This window comes from Ailuropoda melanoleuca, chromosome 5 (genome assembly GCF_002007445.2).
Source record: "Ailuropoda melanoleuca isolate Jingjing chromosome 5, ASM200744v2, whole genome shotgun sequence".
In the NCBI taxonomy this organism is placed as follows: Eukaryota; Metazoa; Chordata; class Mammalia; order Carnivora; family Ursidae; genus Ailuropoda; species Ailuropoda melanoleuca.
Window position 1 is genome coordinate 105,673,996 of NC_048222.1, and position 13,113 is coordinate 105,687,108.

A 13,113-nucleotide genomic window follows, 5' to 3' on the forward strand; every position below is an offset into this window, starting at 1 on the left:
TACAAAATTAACCATGATTTTCTCCTGTTAATTTGTCTCACATCAATTTGACTCTTAGGCCAGCTAGAAGAATATTAAAGGATAGAGAACACATTTTTTTCCTCCCCAACATTTGGATTTTCCAATAGAAATGTACTGATTTTACTTGGGTAATTTCCTCTTAAAAGGAAAAAAAAGCATGTATATAAAAATATGGATAGGGATACTTAATTATATTTAAAATAGTGTTAAAATGGAAGGACTGTGCATTTATTTTTCCCATATTTTCTACACTTTCAGCAGTCATATTCTTTAAAAAAATTAAATCTATAAATAACTCTAGAAGTCATCTTTTTGTCAAGCATATTACTCCTTAACCTGTTTTTTCATTTTATGGATTCTACTTAAAGAATAATTTTGCCACACAATGTATAATTACACAGATTGTAGATAAACCCCAGGTAAAAGTGCATGACTCTAAAACCTAAAAAAAATTAATTAATTAATAAAATCTGAAATAACCTGATTAGCTTATTAGCTCTGTCTTATTCCTCATCTTTATCACTAAAACCTTTCAAAGAGCCTGACCAGACAGGGCTTAGAGCACAATTGTGAAGTGTGTGTGTGGGGGTACACTTTCTGGGTGTAAATTTACACTTTCTCGGTGCAAATTCCAGCTCCACCACCAGCTGTGTGATTTTGAATAGGTTACTTTATTTCTGTTTTAATATCTCCAATGTAAAATGGGAATTATAATACCTAACTCAAGGTTATTGTGAGGATTAGCAGAGAAGACTAATATAAAGCAATAATACCCTATAGTAAGTTATTAGCTTTTATCTATTAGCTAATTAAGCTGTTAGGTATTATTCCAAGCATTGTAAAATACATATGTAACAAAATGTATATTTAATAAACAATTATTATAATCACTGCAAAATACATTTATAAAAATGAAATTAATTTAACACAATTTTATGATGCAAACATTACTCCAGCTTAGACATCAAAGAATAAATAAAAGAGTTTGCAGTGATGCCATTTTTATCTCAGCTACACTTTACATTGCATAATTCATTACAAGCTAAGATTTTTCTTAAACATTTCTTCTCCTAATTTGCAACTGCAGTAACTACTAACAGAATCTTGGTGTCTCCTCCAGCTTCCCATTAAAAAGGAGAAAATATTATTTAAGTTCAAGAGAAACTGCTTATACGATATACACCAGAATGGAAAAAACAGAAATTTCACTTCAACAAAAAAATAAGAGGGATATCTAAATGTTTCCTTCTTTCTTCCCACTTTCTAGACCACTCTTTGAAAAGAGGGGTTCATTATATCAAAACCTAAGATTAAGCCCCCCCCCATCCCTTAAAATCTGCTTAGATCAGGGAACAAAGAATGAATGAATGTTTTCTCCCTCTCTACACCTGGACTTCCTGAAGTACTGAAAAGTCCCACTAGTTACTCTCACTCTATTGATTCCTAATTGGGATACATTTTCCATTGCTTGAGATAGATCAGGGCTACCCACACTTTAGAGGTATAAACGTATCTAATAAGACGAAAACACAGTCATCTGGATCTCTGTTATCTACAAAAACAAAATGCATGCATTGGGAGCAGTGTGAGAATTAAAACCAAACTCTGTCCCCATCTACTTCAAGGAAAAATTATAGCAGCATTAAATGAATCATAAAAAATATTTAAAAATAGATATCAACTATTTTGATTTTTATGCACCAATTTTTGAGAAGAGATTGCTTTACATAAGAATGGTCAGGTCACTACAAAGAAATGAATCTTCACTAGAAACTGTGATGCCAGAAGGGGTACAAAAATAAGTTATTCTTATTATGGCACCCATGAAATAATTAAACTTTTGAAAAAGTGAGGATGGAAACCTTCAAAAACACTGACTGATAAGATAAAGGCACTCAAATGATCCCCAAGGAGGATCCCACTGCATGTGGGTATCCTAAGACTGGCAGTGGTCCCAAAATCTGGAAGTATTTTACCCCCAACCATCAACTGCTAGCAATTTCTGAGTCTGTTTTGCCTCTGCCCATGACAAGAATCTACTTGTTCCAAAATTCTACTAAACATGTTTCTTTTATGTTAAAACTCTGCTGTTTCTGGGAAAGCTAAAAGCTAGAATTTTTTACACATGTGGACAAATGCTATATTTGGATCTTTTATTCTCTTAACAGAATAAAGAGAGTTTTAAAAGAACTCCCCCACTGCAGTTTATTATAAGGAAGTAACTCTTTTGAAAAATTTTAAAAGTAAACCTCCTTCTCCTATTCGATTCCTTTAACTTAAAATTCAAGAGCTTATTTAAGAGAAAAGCATTTAATCTAAATTAATTGCAAGTTAAAAAAAAAACTACTTAAGAGGAGAATACCCATGACGTCTTTTTACAGATTTTTTTCTAGTCATTTCATCTATAAGTACATAGGTTGTGCATTTTTTAAAAAATTGATAATCATAACATCAATTTTAAATATTAAATAATTAAAATCCCATAAGATTAAATCATGCTTTCTTAGACTTCTCCTTAAATACATGTAAAACCACCTGGGACATCTTTATCTAATCCCCTGTGAAGCTGTCCTGCCCAACTGTATGTTAGTGTCATAAAACAAAGACAAATAGACTGAAATCCAGGACAACAAAGACTGTAAACCATGACATGCTGACACACCTGCCTCAACCAGGTAAGAAGTAGACAGACAGGCTAAGAGAACAGCTGTAAGTTCTGAAATAAAGTTTAGCATGTGGCCTAAATGGTAACAAAGTTAACATTCAAACAAGTATTTCTTTTGGAATCATTTCACTTACTTGACACCACAATTTCTGAATCTTAGCACTATTGACCTTTTGGACCCCAAAGAATTACGCCGTGTCTGTTCTGTGCACCGCAGGACAGATAGCAGCATTCTTGGCCTTTACCTACTACATGCCAGTACATTCTCCATCCTCAGTCATGGCATCAAAAAGACTCCACTGTATGGGTGACAGATGGTAACCACTTACTGTGGTGAGTACTGTGTAATGTATAGAACTGTCAAATCACTACGCTGTACACCTGAAACTAATTAACATTGTATATCAACTGTACTTCAATAGTAAAAATTAAAAAAAAAAAAAAGATTCCAGACACTGCTAAATGTCCCCTAGAGGTGAAATGGTACCCAGTCGAGAATCACTGCTCTACACTAAAGAAAACCCAAGAGTTAACATGGATAAAACCCTAAAACATGATTTTAGTTGAAGTGATTTTATAAAGAGATATAAAATGCATGAGTTAGTTGTACTAATTAAGTCAGACCTTGTTAATGAAGTCAATACTACTAGGAAGATGTGATCATCCGTTTTGATGGAAGAGAAGCTCAAGGGACATTGTTCTAACAACATAAATGCTACTGGCACATGATACTTTAATCAGGAGAGCTTTCAAGCTCATAAAAGATAAGCAGGGCCCCTTAAGACTCTAGCATAGGTGTCAGGATGAGATCAGTGACTATAGGATGAACTGCCTATAAATTGTTTAATCTCTATCCTTGTGTTAAAGATCAGATTAATGCAAGATGAAAACAACACATATGAGCAGGAAGTAACCAGGAAAAAACAGAAAAGTTAGGACAGATAGCCTAAAATTTCATGCAGGGACAACTCATTAACGATCTTAGTTTCATTCTCACTCCTTTCTCTTCGCCTAAGCAAAGCTGTCCTTTTCTTGAAAAATTTCAGAGAACAGATCATTTTACATACCCATGAAAAAATCATTTTATAAAATAAAATCAAAATGAACACTGCCCATTTAAAGGTTTCCATTAGTCTTAAGCATAAGACAAATTTCTTATGCTATTTCAAAGCAAGAAACAAATGTTCTTGTTATATGTTATACCAACCAAAAATCAAGTTTTAAAAAATTCAAGTTTTAAATTGCAAGTCCAGTGTTTTATCAGCGTGCCAAGAAAACTATAGCTTTTAAGAATACCTGGTACTCTGAAAATACAACATCCAAAGTGTGTCTATCAAAACTAAAAGCTATGATTTTTCCAGAGAAATATTTTATTTGAAAGTTTAAAGATACCTTTTTTCTTTGCACATGGGAGATAATGTTATAAGTTCTAGAAGGCACTGAATAGTGACAAAAGTGATTCTTGTAACATTTTATAGCCACATGCTAAAATTTCAAGGATTAACTTATAATGTTTTAATTTTTACAACTGATTGAAATCAGTCTTTGTTTTCCTTCTCAGTGCTTGATTTTTTGCTTCTAAGCAGACATGAGAAAGTAGTAGAAATCAGAACAGCAAATACTGGATTTCTGATGGCAACTATAATCGTGTTTCCTTCTGAATTAGTTTAAAAAAATTTCCTCTACTTCTCTTTCTTAACATAAAACTGAAAACACACTACACAGAGGGTTTTTTTTTTTCTTGCTTTTTCCATTCAACATTTTCTCAGGTCTTTAAATATACCCCAAACATAATTTTCAATGGCCACTACTATATTCTATGGTAATACCATTTAGCTGTTTTCTACATTAGGAGTTTTAAATTGTTTTCAATCTTTTGCTCTTTTTGCTGAAATGAAAATTCTTATGCATAATTATGTTTGCATCTCAGATTATTTTGGATAAATTCCTAGAAGTTAGTTTACAAGTTCAAATAGTAAGAACATTTGTATAGTTGTACAAAACAAATTGCTTTCCATAAAGATTATGAAATTCACCCTTCCATCATTCTTTGAAAATGACAATTCACTGCATATCTAAAATTAATAAACATTCTTTTTTTAAAAATGTCTGTTTTAAATATCAAAAACACCATCTCATTGCTTAAATTCATTTTTTTAGAGACCGAACATTTTTTATACTTAGTATTTACAATCCTATCTTTTCAAATTGCCTGTGTCGTCTTTTATCCACCGTCTCATTACAGGTTTTTTTTCATATTAAACTACTGTAACTCAATATAAAAGATATAAACCTTGCTTATGACACTGAGAAGTTTTCACTTTTTATGTTGTCTAACCAAGCTTTCCTCTTGTGATTTTCCACAATTTTCACGCTCAGAAAATCCTTTTCCGTTTCAACCTATTGACATATTTTCTTTTAGTTCTTTTACTTCATTTGACCTCTATATTTTTAAAACACCTGGAATTTATTTTTGCTATGGTATGAGGATGATGATTTAATATCTGGTAGTATAAGAGCCCATTAATCATTATTTTCAAAATTTTCCTCCCTCTTTTTCCAGATTAGCTTTTGAAATCACTTAGTCAGGTATTTCTTCCCCCACCCCCCAAAAAATCTCATTTAGATTCTTATTGAAATTGCAATTAAACTATAAATAAAAATCAGGGAGAATAAATAGAAGAATGTTGAATACTGGTGCTATCAGGTGATTATCCTATACCTGTCATAGAAGTACTTCCAGTGTTGTACACATGTGTTTACACCAATACATAGGCTTTTTGTTTCAGATAGTATTTTTTTATAAGTGTATCAGAGAAGTCACCCTCCATTTATAAATAAGTCTTTAACTGAATATCAACTTTGTATTTTGTCAAATGCCTTTGTAGCCTTTCTGGGATTCCCTGTGCCACTACGCTTGACCCTCTAGATCTCATGTATAAACAGGTTTCTTTTTTTTTTTTTTTTTTTTTAAAGATTTTATTTATTTATTCGACAGAGATAGAGACAGCCAGCGAGAGAGGGAACACAAGCAGGGGGAGTGGGAGAGGAAGAGGCAGGCTCATAGCAGAGGAGCCTGACGTGGGGCTCGATCCCATAACGCCGGGATCACGCCCTGAGCCGAAGGCAGACGCCCAACCGCTGTGCCACCCAGGCGCCCCTAAACAGGTTTCTTAACAGTAAACCATCCTTTAGTTCCTGTCATTAAGTCCTACTCTTAGCAGTGTTGTCTTCTTTAATATGTGGATAATTTGGGGTTGCTTGCGCTTTAGTTAACATTTTTACATATTGATATTTCTAGTCTGGAGTTTTTCTGAAGATAATTTTTTGGATAATTAAAATTTCAATGATTGCCCATTTCAATTAGATGTTCAACTTCTGTATTTCACTTCCATTTTCCCTAAACAATATTTAGAGATTTCCAAATCTGAATCTCAATCTTTAAAATCTCATCTGCATTTACTGTTTAAATGCCATTCAAGTTTTTGAATTTGGCATATTTATGATTTCCATTTTTCTTTTTGTTAGTTGTCTTAAATGTTTGTCTCTAGATTTCCAGCCTTCCTGTGTCAACCAAGAATTAGCTGTTTGGCTTACCAAATATTTCTTTTAGTCTAATTCGTTTTTACTTACTTGCAGAATGAACCTTAAGGTCTTTTGTGTTGTGCTGTGCTATTAACTCAATTTAGAAAGTGTCTATTTCCATTCACTGTGAACCTATCTTGGGCGGGCTGCTATGAAGTGTCATGCCTTCCAATCGTCAAACTAATTAATCAGAAAAGTCATTATAACCTCACTACGATCTACTGGAATTTTTAGAATCTATTTTTTAAATTTTGTTACTGTTTCAGGAAACAATTGACTAACTAGATCTGGTTTAGGAAATTAGAAAACTACCTTAACTGTGTTTTCCAGAAGGCACTGCTCCAGTGTTTCATTCTCAGCACTATACGAGCTAAACACTTCAGAATAAATTGTTATAGGGAAAAAACAAAATAGAATGAAGAAACAAATTGAATGCTGGAAACTATAATGTTTAACACAATATAAATACAAACAATTTAACTTTATTGAAATTAGGAAAAACTACACCTCAGAAGCTATGTGCTTCTCTTTTTAAGAATAATTTGTGGCAAAACTCAGTATTCATGAATTCTTGAAATTTGCCCAATTTTTCTTCTTTAGCCTATTAGATTTCCTGGTATATTATTACCATAATTTGCTTGCCTTTTCCTGTGTAATCTGTCTATATTTTTCAGAAGTGTTGATTAATGGGGTGCCTGGATGGTGGTTAAGTGTCCAACTCTTGATTTCAGCTCAGGTCATGATTTCAGGGTTGTAACATTGAACTCCGCTTCAGGATCTGCGCTGGATGTGAAGCTTGCTTGGGATTCTCTCTCCCTCTCCCTCTGCCCCCCCATCCCACACATACACACTCTCTCTCTCTGTCTTAAAAAACAAACAAAAAAGAAATGCTGATTAATTACCTCCCTTGTGCCCTATGAAATTTATATGGACATTCTTATGAAAGAAAGTACTTTTTTGAAATGCATTTTCCATAGTCTATGTAGGTGGGGAGGAAAGGCTTTTCTAAAAATGTTAAATATCTTCAATTTTGACTCCTGTGATTTACCAAACCCATGACTCTACTAGTCAACAGGTGTTCTTAAATAGAGAACATCCCATTTAATGTAGGAAGCCTCTTCAACTTACACTTTTCACTCAGACGTCTACATTTCCCTAACATCCAGAACATAAATAATCCGATTAAAAAATGGGCAGAAGACATGAATAGATATTTTTCCAAAGAAGATATACAGATGGCCAACAGACACATGAAAAGATGCTCAACATCGGTCATCATCAGGGAAATAAAATTCAAAAGTACAATGAAATATCATCTCACACCTTCAGAATGGTTAAAATAAAAAACACAAGAAAGAGCAAGTGTTCGCAAGGATGTGGATTAAAAGGAGCCCTCTTGCACTGTTGGTGGGATTGCAGACTGGTGCAGCCACTCTGGAAAACTGCATGGAGGTTGTTCAAAAAATTAAAAATAGAACCCTATGATCCAGCAATTGCACTAGGATGTATTTACCCAAAGATACAAAGATACTGATTCAAAAGAATACACCCACTCGAATGTTTATAGCAGCATTGTCAACAATAGCCAAATTATGGAAACAGTCCAAGTGTCCATTGACTGATGAATGGATAAAGAAAATGTGGTGTGTGTGTGTGTGTATACACATACATACACCACAATATACATACAATAAAATACTGTATATACATACAATAAAATATTACTCAGCGATAAAGAAAGAATAAAATCTTGCCATTTGGAACAACATGGTTGGAGCCAGAGAGTATTATGCTAAGTAAAATAAACCATTCAGACAAAGACAAAGTACCATATGATTTTACTCATATGTGGCATTTAAGAAACAAAACAAATGAGCAAAGGGAAATAAAAAAGAGAGAGGAAAACCAAGAAACAGACTCTCAACTACAGAGAACTGATGGCTACCAGAGGGGAGGTGGGTGGGGGATGGGTTAAACAGGTGATAGGGATTAAGGAGGGTACTTGTTGTAATGAGCACCAGGTGTTGTACAGAAGTGTTGAATCACTATACTACACACCTGAAACTACTATCACACTGTACGTTAGCTAACTGGAATTTAAATAGAAACTAAAAAAAAAAAAAAAAAAAAAAAAGGAGAGGAGTTGTTTACATTTCCCATTCAGTGACCATAAGAAGTACAGATTTCTCCATATACACTTTTGAGATATGTGGGCAAAGACACAGGTAAGCCACTTACATTTTTCATGATAAAAGCTAATACAGACATACACACTCCTCTCAAGTAGGAGTACTAGAATAATTTCTAGCAGACCACGAAATTCTGTCAAATATGTAACCACCACAATACAGGGAGAGTTCAACAGTAAGATGGAGAGCTGGGGGCTAATAAACCTCTTACCTGCTTTCCATCCAGCGTGCAGAGCCTCTTGACCACTCCTGAATCTAGTTTAATGGCTTCGGTGATATCTGTCAACACCTGTTCAAAGGAATGAGCAGTCTTCTTATTTAGAAGGATCCGCACGGCTTTTCTAGGCTTCACTCCACTTCGAATCACAGTCACTAATTTGGGTTTGATGAAATCTTTGCTTTCCTTCACTTCACTTTTCACGGAGGAGGGAGCGGCCAAGGCTCGGGCTGTACCACCCTTGATGTTCACAGACCAGTTCGGATTAATATTTTTGGTGTAATCAACTTTACGAAATGGTTCATTTGATGCACACACGTAACTCTCACCTAAAAGGCAAAAAATCAGTTTAATTAGCATGCTTATCCCCACCACAGAAGCATTGTATCTTAAGAACAAACGCTGGAGACCCATTAAGTAAACTCCTAAGCTTAACAGGTTCACTGAAAGGGGGATTCACATCCTTTTCCTTTGGCATTCTGCCCATCCTCCCTTTCTATTTAAACATCTAGATTGGTTTTGAGAGAGAGAATAACACACATTACAGCGTGAAAAGCACCAGACAAATGGAACGAGAGACTTGAGCTTTATTCTGATCAAATATGTCACACTGGATTATTCCTCTGCACTTTGGTTCTCAATATCTTTGTCTGGAAATTGAGGCTGTTGAATCAGATGAATTCTAGAGTACTCCCTAATTCCAAAATCTATTAACTAATAAAAAAAAAAAAACCTCATTCTGGAAGAAATAATTATATCACAAAATAATATATTCATTTAAAGAAATAAAACTATTTTTCTCCTTCCAACTACAAATTTCAGCCCTAACTGAAGAATGATTACTCCATCTTCACACAGCTGTCTAAAATATATTTAGTCATAATATCATTTACACAATTAATGAATTACTGCAAAAATGAAGGAAGAGTTTTGACAGCTCCAAGAAATTTACTTCAGGCATTTTATTTCTTAATTAAAGAATGTGAATTTAAAATAATTAGTTCAAATAGACAACCTTCTCTATATTTACTTAAATGAGAAAGGATATTAAATAGTTTAAAACGAAGTGTCTGGGTGGCTCAGTTAGTTGAGCCACCGACTCTTTATCTCAACGCACTCATCATCTGGGTGGGGGGTAGCCCCATGCTGGGCGTGAGCTCAGCGGGGAGTCTGCTTCTCTCCCATTCTCTCTCTCTCCCTCTGCCCCTCCCCCCACCCATGCGTGCATGCAGGCACTCTCTCCCTAAAATAAATAAATATTTCTGGAAAAAAAAAAATGACGTGTTCATTATTCATGCAGCCTTCCGCTTAATTTTTATTAAGTAAAACATAAAAACTATACTATTTGACAACTGGTTTACCAACTCAGTGTTCATTAATTTTAAGTTCCAAAATTATAGGTTGAAAGTAATGATTTTTAGAATTATAATGTTGAAAATCATAATTCATAATTATATGTTTAAAAATCATAATTTTTCTTTCAGTAAACTCAGAAGTCACCCAATTCTTTTATTCTCACCTGTTTAGCATACAGGGCAAGAAGATTACACTCTAAGAAGATTTTCTCTAAGATACCTTCTAACTCAAAAAGAATCCAGTATTTTTTCACATAGTCAGGGTTAACAGTCTCAGTCTTAACAGAATAATTAATGATACAAGCCTTAAGGGCTGTTCTTGCTTAAAACAAAAATAACCAAAACTATGAAAGGCAATGCCTGAGGAAAACCTATTAATATAAATATCATATTTAACTATTATTAGGATGTTCTTAAAATCCTGATGAATGGAGAACTTAAAGATTCCCAAAAGCACATGAGCAATTCAGTAACAGATCAGGCATATAAGAAAGGTCTAAAAAGAGGAGCAATGCCTTCTATTTAAAGGTATAATTAGGCCACTGCCCAAGAAAAGTAGGGAACCAGCCACAGGCTCTCCTGCTACTTCCACACCAGTAATCGGAAAGCTAGCACAACCATCGCCATTTAGAGATTTTCCATCTCTGAGGTTTATCTAAATGACTTTTCACAGTGTAATCATCTGGGTTTAAAATGGCATGTAATTTCAAATACACATATGAATTTAATAAAATAGAACTATACATCACATGCACGTATTTACAAGCAAAGGTAAACACTTATGATTCTGCTTTAATTTTACAGAGAACCAAGTCTCACATTGAAAAGCTCTAAATAAAATTTAATTGTATGTTTTGTTTTGTTTTTTTTAAAGATTTTATTTATTTATTTGACAGAGACAGCCAGCGAGAGAGGGAACACAAGCAGGGGGAGTGGGAGAGGAAGAAGCAGGCTTCCAGCGGAGGAGCCTGATGTGGGGCTTGATCCCATAACGCCGGGATCACGCCCTGAGCCGAAGGCAGACGCTTAACGACTGCGCTACCCAGGCACCCCTAACTGTATGTTCTGATTCAAAATATTATGATGGAAGAAAGAAAAGGAAATTTCAGCAAGAGACTGATTCTTTTTTTTTTTTTTTTAAGGGCAGAGAGAAGTCAGCTGGGGAATAGCCTTTCCCCATATAAAGCGAAAACACAATGATAAAAAGAAGCAAAACAAGAGCAAATTTAGTATGTCAGATTTCCTTGATCAACCCTGCACAGCTGACATAACAATGAGGCGAGTTGCCTTTTAAATTCATTTGTATTTTGCCTCTTTACACAGGCTCAGAACATCAGAATGAAAATAGGTAAAGGAAGTCTGTCTTTTAATTTGTTTATGTGTGATTTCAGATGTATTTTAATTGCCTCCTCTCCCCTCCTCCCTTCATACTGTTTCTATTAAAAACCTGTAGATCAATTCTATAAAAAGGAAAGTTTTGAACCAGCAGATACCCATTTTGGCATCTTTGGCATACAACATTTCAGCACAAAGGTTCAAGACACAGTTTTGAGGTCACCCCTGTGTTTCCATATACTGGACACATAAAACCCTACAGTAGAGATGTCCTATTGATAACCATAGCAACCAAGATACCCAGCCTAGCTTCCCTTGTTATGTCCCCACCCTGATCAAACAGTCTGCTGATGGTTATTTTGTCACTTACATAGATTTGCCTATCAGGAGAGAACACGCTGACAAAGAATTTAAGATTTTGGTTCCTTGGGCAGTTCCAGCTCTTGCTGTTAACCAAATAACAAACTATTATTCTGTTACGAGCTAGGCACCTACAAGATTGATTAGGAGCAATCATCCTCCCCTCAACCATATTCTTGCTACTGTAGGGATTCTGGTTTAAGATTTGTTACCGCCCCCCCCCCCCCNCCCCCCCCCCCCCCCCCCCCGCCAACTTGTCACTTCCCTCTTCCTCCTCATCCTGGTAGGAACATCACTTCCTACTGAAACTTACTCAGCTAGAAACCTAGGCATCATTCTTCACTCCTCTGGCTTCCCTACATACTATATTCTGACATCAAGTTCTGTCCACTCTTTTTTCTAAATATTTCTGAAAACGTCCACCCTCTGTGCCCTCACCACCACCCACTTTCTACTTGGATCAATGCAAGAATGTTCTGTTTTCTGCTCATTCCCCAACAAACAGCAGTGCATTTCATGCTATTGATACAGCTGAAAAAGTATATCCTCAAGTAATGAGTTTTGATATCCTAATAAAATACTAAACTCTGAAAGGATTTTTATATTTTTTGCCAATACATATTAAAACTACACTCACCCAATGAAGGAAAAGATAAGCAACTCATTTATAAATTTGAGTTAAACTAAGATATAAATGTGTATGTATATATACATACAGGATAAATATGAATATATACATGAATATGAATATATGAAAAATAAGGATGTCTCTGAAGTCCAGAATTGATCTAACTTTAACAGCTAGATCTCATTATTATTATAAGCTGGTGTGATGCTCACAGTCAGACTTGTGTTCTTCTCTGGGATATAATCTCATACAATATCTGTATCAAATAAAGTCACTCTGAGACTATGGTAAAGTGACACAAAAACAAGTTCACTGTGCAACCCGCAAAATACCAGACATCCTCCTCTCACACTCAGTGAATGACTGCCACTTCTTTACCAATTACAGCTTTTTCCTCAATCTACTCTGTGCTCCCTATAAGATTTAATGATATGCTCACAGAACTGTCCTTCCTTCTAACAGCACTCAATACAGAGCAAGTCCTTGCTTCCCCAGATCCTCCCTAAAATTATCCAACCAACTTGTTCTACTCTAGGCATGTTCTTGATGGTCTCTGGCTGAAGAGAACTGAGATACACACATACACACACATACACACACACACACACACACACACACACGTACTCATTCTCTCTCCCTCTTTCCAGTAACAGTTCTTTGACCACAGGAGTTTAGGGGGAAGTCATTTTGGAAATTATGATCACATGAATACTAAATATAAAGAAAACTGGCTTTATGCGTGGAAAAGTGATGGATAA

The 13,113-nt window shown here is 35.0% G+C and overlaps 1 protein-coding gene across 8 annotated transcripts in view; it reads right to left on the reverse strand.

Annotated features, from left to right (window-relative positions):
- DCLK2 (doublecortin like kinase 2) overlaps positions 1 to 13,113 on the reverse strand; it is a 149,629-nt gene that overhangs the window by 121,234 nt on the left and 15,282 nt on the right. For all 8 annotated transcript variants that reach the window (XR_861308.3, XM_011237755.3, XM_002929697.4 and 5 more), the window contains exon 2: positions 8,672 to 9,006. Coding sequence is in view for 7 of the 8 variants with exons in the window: in XM_011237755.3 (XP_011236057.1) it covers positions 8,672 to 9,006 (335 nt within the window). In the remaining variant the exon portion in view is untranslated. The remainder of the gene's footprint in view (positions 1 to 8,671; positions 9,007 to 13,113) is intronic.